General features: G+C 57.0%; 1 protein-coding gene and 4 non-coding genes across 5 annotated transcripts in view; all 5 read right to left on the bottom strand.

The window, feature by feature from the left end:
• The window catches only part of LOC131482428 (spidroin-1), a 65,067-nt gene that overhangs the window by 13,341 nt on the left and 33,086 nt on the right, over positions 1-18,640 (bottom strand). The window contains exons 9-12 of the mRNA XM_058676466.1: positions 17,800-17,977; positions 12,891-13,067; positions 7,965-8,156; positions 3,056-3,232 (exon numbers count right to left, since the gene is read on the bottom strand). Coding sequence (XP_058532449.1) covers positions 3,056-3,232; positions 7,965-8,156; positions 12,891-13,067; positions 17,800-17,977 — 724 coding nt within the window. The remainder of the gene's footprint in view (positions 1-3,055; positions 3,233-7,964; positions 8,157-12,890; positions 13,068-17,799; positions 17,978-18,640) is intronic.
• Positions 2,763-2,953, bottom strand: LOC131482483 (U2 spliceosomal RNA). Its single transcript, XR_009247040.1, has one exon. It is a non-coding gene; the product is annotated as a U2 spliceosomal RNA (small nuclear RNA).
• LOC131482478 (U2 spliceosomal RNA) lies at positions 7,672-7,862 on the bottom strand. The gene has a single exon (XR_009247035.1). It is a non-coding gene; the product is annotated as a U2 spliceosomal RNA (small nuclear RNA).
• Positions 12,598-12,788, bottom strand: LOC131482475 (U2 spliceosomal RNA). The gene has a single exon (XR_009247032.1). It is a non-coding gene; the product is annotated as a U2 spliceosomal RNA (small nuclear RNA).
• LOC131482474 (U2 spliceosomal RNA) lies at positions 17,507-17,697 on the bottom strand. Its single transcript, XR_009247031.1, has one exon. It is a non-coding gene; the product is annotated as a U2 spliceosomal RNA (small nuclear RNA).

Genomic DNA, 18,640 nt, shown 5'->3' with positions numbered 1-18,640 from the left:
CTGAGGCCAGGAGCCAGGAGCTTCCATGTAGTCCCACCCAGATCCTGTTTCCCACAGTTTTGGCCTAACAACCACATGGTAACTGTTTTGCAGAATGAGTGGTATCTCCCACTGAGTAATGTTCTGCATGTGCAATTTTAAAGAAAGATTCATGGGATTATCTGGGTTTTTTTCTTTTTTTGAAGATTTATTTATTTTTATTGGTAAGGTAGATCTACAGGGAGGAGACACAGAGTAGAAGATCTTCCCTCTAATGGTTCACTCCCCAAGTGACTGCAACAGCTGGAGCTGAGACCATCCAAACCCAGGAGCCAGGAGCTTCCTCCGGATCTCCCACACGGGTGCAGGGTCCCAGTGCTGGAGCGTCCTCGACTACTTTCCCAGGCCACCAGCAGGGAGCTAGATGGGAAGCCGGGCAGCCGGGATCAGAACCGGCGCCCACATGGGAATCTGGCGCATTCAAGGCGAAGACTTCAGCCACTAGGCTATCACGCCGGGCCATATTTGTTTATTTTATGATGACTGAGGAAGAAATACAGAAAGGTCTTCCATCTACTGGTTGATTCCCAATAGTCAAGTCTGGGCTTCATCTCGGCCTCTCATGAAGGAGCTGAGTACATCGGTGGACAAGGGAGCTATTCGCAAGCCGGGAACACCTGGGCTCGTGTCAAACCTTGGAACACCAAGCAGCAGACCCAATTCCCTGGTGTCATCTGTCCTTTGTGCCTCCCCCCGCTCTCCTGGTTAAAAGTAGCAGAAGAGGGCGCGGCATGGTGGCTTAGCGGCTAAAGTCCTCACCTTGAATACGCTGGCATCCCAAATGTGTGCCCACTGTCGTCCCGGCACCTCCACTTCCCATCCAGCTCCCTGCTTGTGGCCTGGGAAAGCAGTGGAGGCCGGCCCAAAGCCTTGGGACCCTGCACCCGTGTGGGAGACCTGGCGGGAGTTCCTGGCTCCTGGCTGTGGATAGGTGCAGCACCGGCCACGTTAATCACTTGGGAAGTGAAAGATCTTCCTCTGTCTCTCCTGCTCTCTGTAGCTCTGCCTTTCCAATAAAATATAAGTAAATCTTGAAAAACAAACAGAAGAGAGCATCCCTGGCCTCAATACTATCTTCTCTGGTTGTTTTCCATGAGTCACAAGGAAGGAAGCAAAGCACACCACGGCTCCGCGTGAATGTCTTCTCCCTGTCCTAAGAACTGCTAGCTTCCCACAAGACAAGGATTGAATGAAAGCTTTGTATGACACTCGGCTCTTCCTGGGTGTAAGAGGCTGTGTTTCCTTCACCAAGGGCGTCGTCTTGAAAGTGTGGATGATGGGGCCCGGCGGCGTGGCCTAGCGGCTACAGCCCTCGCCTTGAACGCCCCGGGATCCCGTACGGCTGCCGGTTCTAATCCCGGCAGCTCCACTTCCCATCCAGCTCCCTGCTTGTGGCCTGGGAAAGCAGTCGAGGACGGCCCAATCCCACCCGCGTGGGAGACCCGGAGGAGGTTTCTGGTTCCCGGCATCGGACAGGCTCGCGCCGGCCCGTTGCGGCTCACTTGGGCAGTGAAACATCGGATGGAAGATCTTCCTCTCTGTCTCTCCTCCTCTCTGTATTTCTGGCTTTCCAATAATAAGAAATCTTAAAAAAAAAAAAAAAAGTGTGGATGATGGGCGCAATGCAGATGAATCCAATCGTTTCTCTGTTAAGCATCTTCTTGTAGGTTTGAGGAATCCCGGCACTGCCTCTTGGCTGTCTTCCCAGGCAATGCTATGAAGGAGCCGTGCATTTTTGGAGGGGGGTGTGGGGGAAACAGACAAACCCAGGGACCTGTCCTGTCTCTGAACAGGATATTGCTGACCCCCTAGACGCTGCTCAGAGCAGGAGGGCGGGGAACCCGTCTAGATACAGCTCCGTCTAATCTTAGCTATGCACAGAGCCCCCACACCGGGGCTGGCTAAAAGCACCCCTTCTCAGTAAGGGGCGACATCAGCGTGCTTGCTCTCATGGCTCTGGCTTCTCCAGGCAGGACAGAAAGGAGCTGGCTCCTGCTGCCAGCCCAGCCTCAGCACCCCCACCCGTGTTAACAGACCGCTTTCCCTTTCATTCTGGTTTGGGAAGCAACAGGTGCTGGGGGGTGAACAGGCCCTCCCACACGCTGCAGGGCCTCTAGTCTTTCTAAGCAGAAGGAAATGAGGGCTAGGCTGCCATGCCTGGCCATTTCTACACTGGTTTACCCTGTCCACCAGGATTCAGCCTTGACCAGGGGCTGGGAGGACCCCAAGGTCCCACCTGTGTGTGTGTGGGGGGGGGGGGGCAAGCCTTTGTGGTGGGATAAAAGGCTAATAATGCCCCGACCAAGCCAGGTCCCCCACTTGGGACACAGCTGCCTGCTACCGCGCCTGTTCAGGCAGTGCAATGCGGGTCTAAGCAAGAAGTGAGGTCCCCATATCCACAGGGGTGACCCAGATGGAGTGCTGGGCTTTGGCCTGAGCCAGTGGCAGGCATGGTGGTCCTGGGGGAAGCGAAAGAGTGAATGGAAGACATCTTGGCGCAATCCCACTGTTGAAAGCAACTAGCAAGGTGTCAACTAGCAAGGTGTGCTAGCAAGTTTACATGACAAGCGTGGCTTGCTGGTGAGCGAAAAGCGCGTAGGAAAAGCAGCAGCAAGACAAGTGGCAGGAAGAGACGGTGGAGAAGCAAGACTGAGAAGACAAAAGCCAACATGCAGAGAGCGGGAAAGCAAGGCCTGTTGTTGCAACCACAACTCTTTCCCCAAACGGGGTGCACCGTTCCTGAAGGTACCGCAATACCAGGTCGATGCGGGGAGTGGATGGAGCAAGCTCCTAGTCCAACTCCAGCGTCCAAAAATCCATTTAATATATTGTCCTCGGATAGAGGACGTATCAGATATTAAACTGATAAGAACAGATACTACACTTGATCTTAGCCAAAAGGCCGAGAAGCGATGCCCAAACAACCAACACGCGCACTCCACCCAAACACACCCTGCCCCTCACACTCACGCCCACCCCACGCCACACCCCGGACCCGCCGCCCCGCCCCGCCGGCCCACGCGCCTGCCGCGCCACCTCCTCCTGCTCCCCCTGCTCCTCCTCGGCCGCCGCCGCCCAAGCTCGTCTCCACTCGCGCGCGGCTCGGACGCGCTGCTGGGGGCGGGGCCCGAGCCCCGACATCTGCATGTCCCGCCCACCGCCGCCGTCGCCCCGCCCCGCCCCGAGCAGCCGGCTGGGTTCCCACGGGGGAGGGGGAGGGGGGCAGGGGGAGGGTCTCGGCTGCCCACGCCGGGAGGGACGCCATCCTGACGACTGCGACGGGGTGTCCTGAGCGGGCGGGCAGAGGGATGTGGAGTGCGGAGAGAAAGGCTAGCCTGCCCCCCACGTGCCCGCCCAGGGGACGAGTGTGGATATACACCATCAGCGCTGTTGTTGTGTGACAGTTCTGAAATGCTGTCGGTCCGGCCGATCTGTGGATGAGAAATCCCTTCCAATGTCCATTGGCTGGCATGGTCAACCTGAGAGTCTCCATTTTGTCCAGATAGTTCCCGTTATCGTTTGGCTGGGGTTCTGTTCTTGATTCTCTGTATGGGACCAGACAGCCTCTGCAGGAACAATGGGCAGTGTTCACCATGGCCTGCGGTCCAGCACTCCATCCTCCACACCGAGGAAGACCAGTTCTCACAGGTGGAACATGTGCCCAGTCAAGGTCCTGTGCCCTGCCACATCCCCAACCCTGGGGCTCATGGACTTGGCACCGACCATGCAGGTGAGTTCGAGAACCTAGGCCAAGTGACCAGAGAGCCGTCATGCCAGACTCTCCATCCCTGGGGTCCACAGAACCCTGGGGTTCACGATGCAGATGGGCCCAAGGATCCAGGCCAGGCAACCAAACCAAGGACCTGCCAGAAGCCCACTCCTGGGCTTCATGGGCCTGGCACCCACCTCACCTGTGGGCCCGGCAACCTGTGCCCCAGAGCACTTCTGACCCCTGGGGCTCGCGGAGCTAGCACCCACCACACAGGCAGAGTCAAAGTCCCAGCCCAAATGACCCCACGGCCCACCGCAATGGCTACCCCCAGGGATCAGAAATCTGGCATCCACCGTGCAGGCGGGGCCAAATGTCCGGGGCCAGGCAACCTGGGCCCAGTGGAGCCCCTGCCTCTGAAGTTCACGGACACAGCACCCACTGTGCAGGCAGGCTCAAGGACCTGGGCCAGATCGCACAGGCCTTGTTGGATTCCCCACCTCCAGGGCTCACGGAGCCAGCACCCACCTTGCAGATGGACGGAAGTGTCCTGGCCGGCCAGTCAGGGCCATCGGACCCCTCCACCCCCGTTGCTCATGGACACAGCACTCACAACCCCCATACTGACATGGCTCATCTCACCATGGCATCTACCAGGGGAGCTTCAGCCCGGTTTGGTCCAGCCCGCTCCCGGTTCGAGCTTATGTTGGTTGGTGCTATCACCCAGCTTTGCACAGTCAGATCACCATCCCGGTTCCAGTGTGAACTGGCCGGTTTTGGGGCCTGACCCAGCCCCTCCTGTACCCCATTCTGGCTCTCAATCTGCCAACGGATGTCACGAGCTGGCCCGCCTGGTCCGTGCACATCCAGACCTGACCCACGGCAACCTGGACTGGCTTGGACTGCTTCTTATCTTGGTCCTGGTGCCTACCTGCAGGGACTGCAGCCTGGCATGGGTGTATCACATACATACGTACGTGTGTGTGTGTGTGTGTGTGTGTGCGCAAATGTAAAAGATATATATATATATATATATACACACATACATATATATATATTTTTTTTTTTTTAATTGCAAAGACAGATTCACAGAGCATGAGAGGATGTCCCATCTGCTGTTTCACTCCCCAAGTGGCTTCAACGGTTAAAGCTGAGTGAATCTGAGGCCAGGAGCCAGGAGCTTCCATGTAGTCCCACCCAGATCCTGTTTCCCACAGTTTTGGCCTAACAACCACATGGTAACTGTTTTGCAGAATGAGTGGTATCTCCCACTGAGTAATGTTCTGCATGTGCAATTTTAAAGAAAGATTCATGGGATTATCTGGGTTTTTTTCTTTTTTTGAAGATTTATTTATTTTTATTGGTAAGGTAGATCTACAGGGAGGAGACACAGAGTAGAAGATCTTCCCTCTAATGGTTCACTCCCCAAGTGACTGCAACAGCTGGAGCTGAGACCATCCAAACCCAGGAGCCAGGAGCTTCCTCCGGATCTCCCACACGGGTGCAGGGTCCCAGTGCTGGAGCGTCCTCGACTACTTTCCCAGGCCACCAGCAGGGAGCTAGATGGGAAGCCGGGCAGCCGGGATCAGAACCGGCGCCCACATGGGAATCCGGCGCATTCAAGGCGAAGACTTCAGCCACTAGGCTATCACGCCGGGCCATATTTGTTTATTTTATGATGACTGAGGAAGAAATACAGAAAGGTCTTCCATCTACTGGTTGATTCCCAATAGTCAAGTCTGGGCTTCATCTCGGCCTCTCATGAAGGAGCTGAGTACATCGGTGGACAAGGGAGCTATTCGCAAGCCGGGAACACCTGGGCTCGTGTCAAACCTTGGAACACCAAGCAGCAGACCCAATTCCCTGGTGTCATCTGTCCTTTGTGCCTCCCCCCGCTCTCCTGGTTAAAAGTAGCAGAAGAGGGCGCGGCATGGTGGCTTAGCGGCTAAAGTCCTCACCTTGAATACGCTGGCATCCCAAATGTGTGCCCACTGTCGTCCCGGCACCTCCACTTCCCATCCAGCTCCCTGCTTGTGGCCTGGGAAAGCAGTGGAGGCCGGCCCAAAGCCTTGGGACCCTGCACCCGTGTGGGAGACCTGGCGGGAGTTCCTGGCTCCTGGCTGTGGAAAGGTGCAGCACCGGCCACGTTGATCACTTGGGAAGTGAAAGATCTTCCTCTGTCTCTCCTGCTCTCTGTAGCTCTGCCTTTCCAATAAAATATAAGTAAATCTTGAAAAACAAACAGAAGAGAGCATCCCTGGCCTCAATACTATCTTCTCTGGTTGTTTTCCATGAGTCACAAGGAAGGAAGCAAAGCACACCACGGCTCCGCGTGAATGTCTTCTCCCTGTCCTAAGAACTGCTAGCTTCCCACAAGACAAGGATTGAATGAAAGCTTTGTATGACACTCGGCTCTTCCTGGGTGTAAGAGGCTGTGTTTCCTTCACCAAGGGCGTCGTCTTGAAAGTGTGGATGATGGGGCCCGGCGGCGTGGCCTAGCGGCTACAGCCCTCGCCTTGAACGCCCCGGGATCCCGTACGGCTGCCGGTTCTAATCCCGGCAGCTCCACTTCCCATCCAGCTCCCTGCTTGTGGCCTGGGAAAGCAGTCGAGGACGGCCCAATCCCACCCGCGTGGGAGACCCGGAGGAGGTTTCTGGTTCCCGGCATCGGACAGGCTCGCGCCGGCCCGTTGCGGCTCACTTGGGCAGTGAAACATCGGATGGAAGATCTTCCTCTCTGTCTCTCCTCCTCTCTGTATTTCTGGCTTTCCAATAATAAGAAATCTTAAAAAAAAAAAAAAAAGTGTGGATGATGGGCGCAATGCAGATGAATCCAATCGTTTCTCTGTTAAGCATCTTCTTGTAGGTTTGAGGAATCCCGGCACTGCCTCTTGGCTGTCTTCCCAGGCAATGCTATGAAGGAGCCGTGCATTTTTGGAGGGGGGTGTGGGGGAAACAGACAAACCCAGGGACCTGTCCTGTCTCTGAACAGGATATTGCTGACCCCCTAGACGCTGCTCAGAGCAGGAGGGCGGGGAACCCGTCTAGATACAGCTCCGTCTAATCTTAGCTATGCACAGAGCCCCCACACCGGGGCTGGCTAAAAGCACCCCTTCTCAGTAAGGGGCGACATCAGCGTGCTTGCTCTCATGGCTCTGGCTTCTCCAGGCAGGACAGAAAGGAGCTGGCTCCTGCTGCCAGCCCAGCCTCAGCACCCCCACCCGTGTTAACAGACCGCTTTCCCTTTCATTCTGGTTTGGGAAGCAACAGGTGCTGGGGGGTGAACAGGCCCTCCCACACGCTGCAGGGCCTCTAGTCTTTCTAAGCAGAAGGAAATGAGGGCTAGGCTGCAACGCCTGGCCATTTCTACACTGGTTTACCCTGTCCACCAGGATTCAGCCTTGACCAGGGGCTGGGAGGACCCCAAGGTCCCACCTGTGTGTGTGGGGGGGGGGGGGGGCAAGCCTTTGTGGTGGGATAAAAGGCTAATAATGCCCCGACCAAGCCAGGTCCCCCACTTGGGACACAGCTGCCTGCTACCGCGCCTGTTCAGGCAGTGCAATGCGGGTCTAAGCAAGAAGTGAGGTCCCCATAATCCACAGGGGTGACCCAGATGGAGTGCTGGGCTTTGGCCTGAGCCAGTGGCAGGCATGGTGGTCCTGGGGGAAGCGAAAGAGTGAATGGAAGACATCTTGGCGCAATCCCACTGTTGAAAGCAACTAGCAAGGTGTCAACTAGCAAGGTGTGCTAGCAAGTTTACATGACAAGCGTGGCTTGCTGGTGAGCGAAAAGCGCGTAGGAAAAGCAGCAGCAAGACAAGTGGCAGGAAGAGACGGTGGAGAAGCAAGACTGAGAAGGCAAAAGCCAACATGCAGAGAGCGGGAAAGCAAGGCCTGTTGTTGCAACCACAACTCTTTCCCCAAACGGGGTGCACCGTTCCTGGAGGTACTGCAATACCAGGTCGATGCGCGGAGTGGATGGAGCAAGCTCCTAGCCCAACTCCAGCGTCCAAAAATCCATTTAATATATTGTCCTCGGATAGAGGACGTATCAGATATTAAACTGATAAGAACAGATACTACACTTGATCTTAGCCAAAAGGCCGAGAAGCGATGCCCAAACAACCAACACGCGCACTCCACCCAAACACACCCTGCCCCTCACACTCACGCCCACCCCACGCCACACCCCGGACCCGCCGCCCCGCCCCGCCGGCCCACGCGCCTGCCGCGCCACCTCCTCCTGCTCCCCCTGCTCCTCCTCGGCCGCCGCCGCCCAAGCTCGTCTCCACTCGCGCGCGGCTCGGACGCGCTGCTGGGGGCGGGGCCCGAGCCCCGACATCTGCATGTCCCGCCCACCGCCGCCGTCGCCCCGCCCCGCCCCGCCCAGCCCCGCCCCGAGCAGCCGGCTGGGTTCCCACGGGGGAGGGGGAGGGGGGGAGGGGGAGGGTCTCGGCTGCCCACGCCGGGAGGGACGCCATCCTGACGACTGCGACGGGGTGTCCTGAGCGGGCGGGCAGAGGGATGTGGAGTGCGGAGAGAAAGGCTAGCCTGCCCCCCACGTGCCCGCCCAGGGGACGAGTGTGGATATACACCATCAGCGCTGTTGTTGTGTGACAGTTCTGAAATGCTGTCGGTCCGGCCGATCTGTGGATGAGAAATCCCTTCCAATGTCCATTGGCTGGCATGGTCAACCTGAGAGTCTCCATTTTGTCCAGATAGTTCCCGTTATCGTTTGGCTGGGGTTCTGTTCTTGATTCTCTGTATGGGACCAGACAGCCTCTGCAGGAACAATGGGCAGTGTTCACCATGGCCTGCGGTCCAGCACTCCATCCTCCACACCGAGGAAGACCAGTTCTCACAGGTGGAACATGTGCCCAGTCAAGGTCCTGTGCCCTGCCACATCCCCAACCCTGGGGCTCATGGACTTGGCACCGACCATGCAGGTGAGTTCGAGAACCTAGGCCAAGTGACCAGAGAGCCGTCATGCCAGACTCTCCATCCCTGGGGTCCACAGAACCCTGGGGTTCACGATGCAGATGGGCCCAAGGATCCAGGCCAGGCAACCAAACCAAGGACCTGCCAGAAGCCCACTCCTGGGCTTCATGGGCCTGGCACCCACCTCACCTGTGGGCCCGGCAACCTGTGCCCCAGAGCACTTCTGACCCCTGGGGCTCGCGGAGCTAGCACCCACCACACAGGCAGAGTCAAAGTCCCAGCCCAAATGACCCCACGGCCCACCGCAATGGCTACCCCCAGGGATCAGAAATCTGGCATCCACCGTGCAGGCGGGGCCAAATGTCCGGGGCCAGGCAACCTGGGCCCAGTGGAGCCCCTGCCTCTGAAGTTCACGGACACAGCACCCACTGTGCAGGCAGGCTCAAGGACCTGGGCCAGATCGCACAGGCCTTGTTGGATTCCCCACCTCCAGGGCTCACGGAGCCAGCACCCACCTTGCAGATGGACGGAAGTGTCCTGGCCGGCCAGTCAGGGCCATCGGACCCCTCCACCCCCGTTGCTCATGGACACAGCACTCACAACCCCCATACTGACATGGCTCATCTCACCATGGCATCTACCAGGGGAGCTTCAGCCCGGTTTGGTCCAGCCCGCTCCCGGTTCGAGCTTATGTTGGTTGGTGCTATCACCCAGCTTTGCACAGTCAGATCACCATCCCGGTTCCAGTGTGAACTGGCCGGTTTTGGGGCCTGACCCAGCCCCTCCTGTACCCCATTCTGGCTCTCAATCTGCCAACGGATGTCACGAGCTGGCCCGCCTGGTCCGTGCACATCCAGACCTGACCCACGGCAACCTGGACTGGCTTGGACTGCTTCTTATCTTGGTCCTGGTGCCTACCTGCAGGGACTGCAGCCTGGCATGGGTGTATCACATACATACGTACGTGTGTGTGTGTGTGTGTGTGTGTGCGCAAATGTAAAAGATATATATATATATATATATATACACACATACATATATATATATATATTTTTTTTTAATTGCAAAGACAGATTCACAGAGCATGAGAGGATGTCCCATCTGCTGTTTCACTCCCCAAGTGGCTTCAACGGTTAAAGCTGAGTGAATCTGAGGCCAGGAGCCAGGAGCTTCCATGTAGTCCCACCCAGATCCTGTTTCCCACAGTTTTGGCCTAACAACCACATGGTAACTGTTTTGCAGAATGAGTGGTATCTCCCACTGAGTAATGTTCTGCATGTGCAATTTTAAAGAAAGATTCATGGGATTATCTGGGTTTTTTTCTTTTTTTGAAGATTTATTTATTTTTATTGGTAAGGTAGATCTACAGGGAGGAGACACAGAGTAGAAGATCTTCCCTCTAATGGTTCACTCCCCAAGTGACTGCAACAGCTGGAGCTGAGACCATCCAAACCCAGGAGCCAGGAGCTTCCTCCGGATCTCCCACACGGGTGCAGGGTCCCAGTGCTGGAGCGTCCTCGACTACTTTCCCAGGCCACCAGCAGGGAGCTAGATGGGAAGCCGGGCAGCCGGGATCAGAACCGGCGCCCACATGGGAATCCGGCGCATTCAAGGCGAAGACTTCAGCCACTAGGCTATCACGCCGGGCCATATTTGTTTATTTTATGATGACTGAGGAAGAAATACAGAAAGGTCTTCCATCTACTGGTTGATTCCCAATAGTCAAGTCTGGGCTTCATCTCGGCCTCTCATGAAGGAGCTGAGTACATCGGTGGACAAGGGAGCTATTCGCAAGCCGGGAACACCTGGGCTCGTGTCAAACCTTGGAACACCAAGCAGCAGACCCAATTCCCTGGTGTCATCTGTCCTTTGTGCCTCCCCCCGCTCTCCTGGTTAAAAGTAGCAGAAGAGGGCGCGGCATGGTGGCTTAGCGGCTAAAGTCCTCACCTTGAATACGCTGGCATCCCAAATGTGTGCCCACTGTCGTCCCGGCACCTCCACTTCCCATCCAGCTCCCTGCTTGTGGCCTGGGAAAGCAGTGGAGGCCGGCCCAAAGCCTTGGGACCCTGCACCCGTGTGGGAGACCTGGCGGGAGTTCCTGGCTCCTGGCTGTGGATAGGTGCAGCACCGGCCACGTTGATCACTTGGGAAGTGAAAGATCTTCCTCTGTCTCTCCTGCTCTCTGTAGCTCTGCCTTTCCAATAAAATATAAGTAAATCTTGAAAAACAAACAGAAGAGAGCATCCCTGGCCTCAATACTATCTTCTCTGGTTGTTTTCCATGAGTCACAAGGAAGGAAGCAAAGCACACCACGGCTCCGCGTGAATGTCTTCTCCCTGTCCTAAGAACTGCTAGCTTCCCACAAGACAAGGATTGAATGAAAGCTTTGTATGACACTCGGCTCTTCCTGGGTGTAAGAGGCTGTGTTTCCTTCACCAAGGGCGTCGTCTTGAAAGTGTGGATGATGGGGCCCGGCGGCGTGGCCTAGCGGCTACAGCCCTCGCCTTGAACGCCCCGGGATCCCGTACGGCTGCCGGTTCTAATCCCGGCAGCTCCACTTCCCATCCAGCTCCCTGCTTGTGGCCTGGGAAAGCAGTCGAGGACGGCCCAATCCCACCCGCGTGGGAGACCCGGAGGAGGTTTCTGGTTCCCGGCATCGGACAGGCTCGCGCCGGCCCGTTGCGGCTCACTTGGGCAGTGAAACATCGGATGGAAGATCTTCCTCTCTGTCTCTCCTCCTCTCTGTATTTCTGGCTTTCCAATAATAAGAAATCTTAAAAAAAAAAAAAAAAGTGTGGATGATGGGCGCAATGCAGATGAATCCAATCGTTTCTCTGTTAAGCATCTTCTTGTAGGTTTGAGGAATCCCGGCACTGCCTCTTGGCTGTCTTCCCAGGCAATGCTATGAAGGAGCCGTGCATTTTTGGAGGGGGGTGTGGGGGAAACAGACAAACCCAGGGACCTGTCCTGTCTCTGAACAGGATATTGCTGACCCCCTAGACGCTGCTCAGAGCAGGAGGGCGGGGAACCCGTCTAGATACAGCTCCGTCTAATCTTAGCTATGCACAGAGCCCCCACACCGGGGCTGGCTAAAAGCACCCCTTCTCAGTAAGGGGCGACATCAGCGTGCTTGCTCTCATGGCTCTGGCTTCTCCAGGCAGGACAGAAAGGAGCTGGCTCCTGCTGCCAGCCCAGCCTCAGCACCCCCACCCGTGTTAACAGACCGCTTTCCCTTTCATTCTGGTTTGGGAAGCAACAGGTGCTGGGGGGTGAACAGGCCCTCCCACACGCTGCAGGGCCTCTAGTCTTTCTAAGCAGAAGGAAATGAGGGCTAGGCTGCCATGCCTGGCCATTTCTACACTGGTTTACCCTGTCCACCAGGATTCAGCCTTGACCAGGGGCTGGGAGGACCCCAAGGTCCCACCTGTGTGTGTGTGGGGGGGGGGGGGGCAAGCCTTTGTGGTGGGATAAAAGGCTAATAATGCCCCGACCAAGCCAGGTCCCCCACTTGGGACACAGCTGCCTGCTACCGCGCCTGTTCAGGCAGTGCAATGCGGGTCTAAGCAAGAAGTGAGGTCCCCATATCCACAGGGGTGACCCAGATGGAGTGCTGGGCTTTGGCCTGAGCCAGTGGCAGGCATGGTGGTCCTGGGGGAAGCGAAAGAGTGAATGGAAGACATCTTGGCGCAATCCCACTGTTGAAAGCAACTAGCAAGGTGTCAACTAGCAAGGTGTGCTAGCAAGTTTACATGACAAGCGTGGCTTGCTGGTGAGCGAAAAGCGCGTAGAAAAAGCAGCAGCAAGACAAGTGGCAGGAAGAGACGGTGGAGAAGCAAGACTGAGAAGGCAAAAGCCAACATGCAGAGAGCGGGAAAGCAAGGCCTGTTGTTGCAACCACAACTCTTTCCCCAAACGGGGTGCACCGTTCCTGGAGGTACTGCAATACCAGGTCGATGCGCGGAGTGGATGGAGCAAGCTCCTAGTCCAACTCCAGCGTCCAAAAATCCATTTAATATATTGTCCTCGGATAGAGGACGTATCAGATATTAAACTGATAAGAACAGATACTACACTTGATCTTAGCCAAAAGGCCGAGAAGCGATGCCCAAACAACCAACACGCGCACTCCACCCAAACACACCCTGCCCCTCACACTCACGCCCACCCCACGCCACACCCCGGACCCGCCGCCCCGCCCCGCCGGCCCACGCGCCTGCCGCGCCACCTCCTCCTGCTCCCCCTGCTCCTCCTCGGCCGCCGCCGCCCAAGCTCGTCTCCACTCGCGCGCGGCTCGGACGCGCTGCTGGGGGCGGGGCCCGAGCCCCGACATCTGCATGTCCCGCCCACCGCCGCCGTCGCCCCGCCCCGCCCCGAGCAGCCGGCTGGGTTCCCACGGGGGAGGGGGAGGGGGGCAGGGGGAGGGTCTCGGCTGCCCACGCCGGGAGGGACGCCATCCTGACGACTGCGACGGGGTGTCCTGAGCGGGCGGGCAGAGGGATGTGGAGTGCGGAGAGAAAGGCTAGCCTGCCCCCCACGTGCCCGCCCAGGGGACGAGTGTGGATATACACCATCAGCGCTGTTGTTGTGTGACAGTTCTGAAATGCTGTCGGTCCGGCCGATCTGTGGATGAGAAATCCCTTCCAATGTCCATTGGCTGGCATGGTCAACCTGAGAGTCTCCATTTTGTCCAGATAGTTCCCGTTATCGTTTGGCTGGGGTTCTGTTCTTGATTCTCTGTATGGGACCAGACAGCCTCTGCAGGAACAATGGGCAGTGTTCACCATGGCCTGCGGTCCAGCACTCCATCCTCCACACCGAGGAAGACCAGTTCTCACAGGTGGAACATGTGCCCAGTCAAGGTCCTGTGCCCTGCCACATCCCCAACCCTGGGGCTCATGGACTTGGCACCGACCATGCAGGTGAGTTCGAGAACCTAGGCCAAGTGACCAGAGAGCCGTCATGCCAGACTCTCCATCCCTGGGGTCCACAGAACCCTGGGGTTCACGATGCAGATGGGCCCAAGGATCCAGGCCAGGCAACCAAACCAAGGACCTGCCAGAAGCCCACTCCTGGGCTTCATGGGCCTGGCACCCACCTCACCTGTGGGCCCGGCAACCTGTGCCCCAGAGCACTTCTGACCCCTGGGGCTCGCGGAGCTAGCACCCACCACACAGGCAGAGTCAAAGTCCCAGCCCAAATGACCCCACGGCCCACCGCAATGGCTACCCCCAGGGATCAGAAATCTGGCATCCACCGTGCAGGCGGGGCCAAATGTCCGGGGCCAGGCAACCTGGGCCCAGTGGAGCCCCTGCCTCTGAAGTTCACGGACACAGCACCCACTGTGCAGGCAGGCTCAAGGACCTGGGCCAGATCGCACAGGCCTTGTTGGATTCCCCACCTCCAGGGCTCACGGAGCCAGCACCCACCTTGCAGATGGACGGAAGTGTCCTGGCCGGCCAGTCAGGGCCATCGGACCCCTCCACCCCCGTTGCTCATGGACACAGCACTCACAACCCCCATACTGACATGGCTCATCTCACCATGGCATCTACCAGGGGAGCTTCAGCCCGGTTTGGTCCAGCCCGCTCCCGGTTCGAGCTTATGTTGGTTGGTGCTATCACCCAGCTTTGCACAGTCAGATCACCATCCCGGTTCCAGTGTGAACTGGCCGGTTTTGGGGCCTGACCCAGCCCCTCCTGTACCCCATTCTGGCTCTCAATCTGCCAACGGATGTCACGAGCTGGCCCGCCTGGTCCGTGCACATCCAGACCTGACCCACGGCAACCTGGACTGGCTTGGACTGCTTCTTATCTTGGTCCTGGTGCCTACCTGCAGGGACTGCAGCCTGGCATGGGTGTATCACATACATACGTACGTGTGTGTGTGTGTGTGTGTGTGTGCGCAAATGTAAAAGATATATATATATATATATATACACACATACATATATATATATATTTTTTTTTTTAATTGCAAAGACAGATTCACAGAGCATGAGAGGATGTCCCATCTGCTGTTTCACTCCCCAAGTGGCTTCAACGGTTAAAGCTGAGTGAATCTGAGGCCAGGAGCCAGGAGCTTCCATGTAGTCCCACCCAGATCCTGTTTCCCACAGTTTTGGCCTAACAACCACATGGTAACTGTTTTGCAGAATGAGTGGTATCTCCCACTGAGTAATGTTCTGCATGTGCAATTTTAAAGAAAGATTCATGGGATTATCTGGGTTTTTTTCTTTTTTTGAAGATTTATTTATTTTTATTGGTAAGGTAGATCTACAGGGAGGAGACACAGAGTAGAAGATCTTCCCTCTAATGGTTCACTCCCCAAGTGACTGCAACAGCTGGAGCTGAGACCATCCAAACCCAGGAGCCAGGAGCTTCCTCCGGATCTCCCACACGGGTGCAGGGTCCCAGTGCTGGAGCGTCCTCGACTACTTTCCCAGGCCACCAGCAGGGAGCTAGATGGGAAGCCGGGCAGCCGGGATCAGAACCGGCGCCCACATGGGAATCCGGCGCATTCAAGGCGAAGACTTCAGCCACTAGGCTATCACGCCGGGCCATATTTGTTTATTTTATGATGACTGAGGAAGAAATACAGAAAGGTCTTCCATCTACTGGTTGATTCCCAATAGTCAAGTCTGGGCTTCATCTCGGCCTCTCATGAAGGAGCTGAGTACATCGGTGGACAAGGGAGCTATTCGCAAGCCGGGAACACCTGGGCTCGTGTCAAACCTTGGAACACCAAGCAGCAGACCCAATTCCCTGGTGTCATCTGTCCTTTGTGCCTCCCCCCGCTCTCCTGGTTAAAAGTAGCAGAAGAGGGCGCGGCATGGTGGCTTAGCGGCTAAAGTCCTCACCTTGAATACGCTGGCATCCCAAATGTGTGCCCACTGTCGTCCCGGCACCTCCACTTCCCATCCAGCTCCCTGCTTGTGGCCTGGGAAAGCAGTGGAGGCCGGCCCAAAGCCTTGGGACCCTGCACCCGTGTGGGAGACCTGGCGGGAGTTCCTGGCTCCTGGCTGTGGATAGGTGCAGCACCGGCCACGTTGATCACTTGGGAAGTGAAAGATCTTCCTCTGTCTCTCCTGCTCTCTGTAGCTCTGCCTTTCCAATAAAATATAAGTAAATCTTGAAAAACAAACAGAAGAGAGCATCCCTGGCCTCAATACTATCTTCTCTGGTTGTTTTCCATGAGTCACAAGGAAGGAAGCAAAGCACACCACGGCTCCGCGTGAATGTCTTCTCCCTGTCCTAAGAACTGCTAGCTTCCCACAAGACAAGGATTGAATGAAAGCTTTGTATGACACTCGGCTCTTCCTGGGTGTAAGAGGCTGTGTTTCCTTCACCAAGGGCGTCGTCTTGAAAGTGTGGATGATGGGGCCCGGCGGCGTGGCCTAGCGGCTACAGCCCTCGCCTTGAACGCCCCGGGATCCTGTACGGCTGCCGGTTCTAATCCCGGCAGCTCCACTTCCCATCCAGCTCCCTGCTTGTGGCCTGGGAAAGCAGTCGAGGACGGCCCAATCCCACCCGCGTGGGAGACCCGGAGGAGGTTTCTGGTTCCCGGCATCGGACAGGCTCGCGCCGGCCCGTTGCGGCTCACTTGGGCAGTGAAACATCGGATGGAAGATCTTCCTCTCTGTCTCTCCTCCTCTCTGTATTTCTGGCTTTCCAATAATAAGAAATCTTAAAAAAAAAAAAAAAGTGTGGATGATGGGCGCAATGCAGATGAATCCAATCGTTTCTCTGTTAAGCATCTTCTTGTAGGTTTGAGGAATCCCGGCACTGCCTCTTGGCTGTCTTCCCAGGCAATGCTATGAAGGAGCCGTGCATTTTTGGAGGGGGGTGTGGGGGAAACAGACAAACCCAGGGACCTGTCCTGTCTCTGAACAGGATATTGCTGACCCCCTAGACGCTGCTCAGAGCAGGAGGGCGGGGAACCCGTCTAGATACAGCTCCGTCTAATCTTAGCTATGCACAGAGCCCCCACACCGGGGCTGGCTAAAAGCACCCCTTCTCAGTAAGGGGCGACATCAGCGTGCTTGCTCTCATGGCTCTGGCTTCTCCAGGCAGGACAGAAAGGAGCTGGCTCCTGCTGCCAGCCCAGCCTCAGCACCCCCACCCGTGTTAACAGACCGCTTTCCCTTTCATTCTGGTTTGGGAAGCAACAGGTGCTGGGGGGTGAACAGGCCCTCCCACACGCTGCAGGGCCTCTAGTCTTTCTAAGCAGAAGGAAATGAGGGCTAGGCTGCCATGCCTGGCCATTTCTACACTGGTTTACCCTGTCCACCAGGATTCAGCCTTGACCAGGGGCTGGGAGGACCCCAAGGTCCCACCTGTGTGTGTGTGGGGGGGGGGGGGGGCAAGCCTTTGTGGTGGGATAAAAGGCTAATAATGCCCCGACCAAGCCAGGTCCCCCACTTGGGACACAGCTGCCTGCTACCGCGCCTGTTCAGGCAGTGCAATGCGGGTCTAAGCAAGAAGTGAGGTCCCCATATCCACAGGGGTGACCCAGATGGAGTGCTGGGCTTTGGCCTGAGCCAGTGGCAGGCATGGTGGTCCTGGGGGAAGCGAAAGAGTGAATGGAAGACATCTTGGCGCAATCCCACTGTTGAAAGCAACTAGCAAGGTGTCAACTAGCAAGGTGTGCTAGCAAGTTTACATGACAAGCGTGGCTTGCTGGTGAGCGAAAAGCGCGTAGGAAAAGCAGCAGCAAGACAAGTGGCAGGAAGAGACGGTGGAGAAGCAAGACTGAGAAGGCAAAAGCCAACATGCAGAGAGCGGGAAAGCAAGGCCTGTTGTTGCAACCACAACTCTTTCCCCAAACGGGGTGCACCGTTCCTGGAGGTACTGCAATACCAGGTCGATGCGCGGAGTGGATGGAGCAAGCTCCTAGTCCAACTCCAGCGTCCAAAAATCCATTTAATATATTGTCCTCGGATAGAGGACGTATCAGATATTAAACTGATAAGAACAGATACTACACTTGATCTTAGCCAAAAGGCCGAGAAGCGATGCCCAAACAACCAACACGCGCACTCCACCCAAACACACCCTGCCCCTCACACTCACGCCCACCCCACGCCACACCCCGGACCCGCCGCCCCGCCCCGCCGGCCCACGCGCCTGCCGCGCCACCTCCTCCTGCTCCCCCTGCTCCTCCTCGGCCGCCGCCGCCCAAGCTCGTCTCCACTCGCGCGCGGCTCGGACGCGCTGCTGGGGGCGGGGCCCGAGCCCCGACATCTGCATGTCCCGCCCACCGCCGCCGTCGCCCCCGCCCCGCCCCGAGCAGCCGGCTGGGTTCCCACGGGGGAGGGGGAGGGGGGCAGGGGGAGGGTCTCGGCTGCCCACGCCGGGAGGGACGCCATCCTGACGACTGCGACGGGGTGTCCTGAGCGGGCGGGCAGAGGGATGTGGAGTGCGGAGAGAAAGGCTAGCCTGCCCCCCACGTGCCCGCCCAGGGGACGAGTGTGGATATACACCATCAGCGCTGTTGTTGTGTGACAGTTCTGAAATGCTGTCGGTCCGGCCGATCTGTGGATGAGAAATCCCTTCCAATGTCCATTGGCTGGCATGGTCAACCTGAGAGTCTCCATTTTGTCCAGATAGTTCCCGTTATCGTTTGGCTGGGGTTCTGTTCTTGATTCTCTGTATGGGACCAGACAGCCTCTGCAGGAACAATGGGCAGTGTTCACCATGGCCTGCGGTCCAGCACTCCATCCTCCACACCGAGGAAGACCAGTTCTCACAGGTGGAACATGTGCCCAGTCAAGGTCCTGTGCCCTGCCACATCCCCAACCCTGGGGCTCATGGACTTGGCACCGACCATGCAGGTGAGTTCGAGAACCTAGGCCAAGTGACCAGAGAGCCGTCATGCCAGACTCTCCATCCCTGGGGTCCACAGAACCCTGGGGTTCACGATGCAGATGGGCCCAAGGATCCAGGCCAGGCAACCAAAC

The sequence above is a fragment of the Ochotona princeps genome, chromosome 17 (assembly GCF_030435755.1).
Source record: "Ochotona princeps isolate mOchPri1 chromosome 17, mOchPri1.hap1, whole genome shotgun sequence".
NCBI classification, from domain to species: domain Eukaryota; kingdom Metazoa; phylum Chordata; class Mammalia; order Lagomorpha; family Ochotonidae; genus Ochotona; species Ochotona princeps.
The sequence above is the reverse complement of the archived record's forward strand: the minus strand, read 5'-3'. Positions and strand labels throughout refer to the sequence as shown.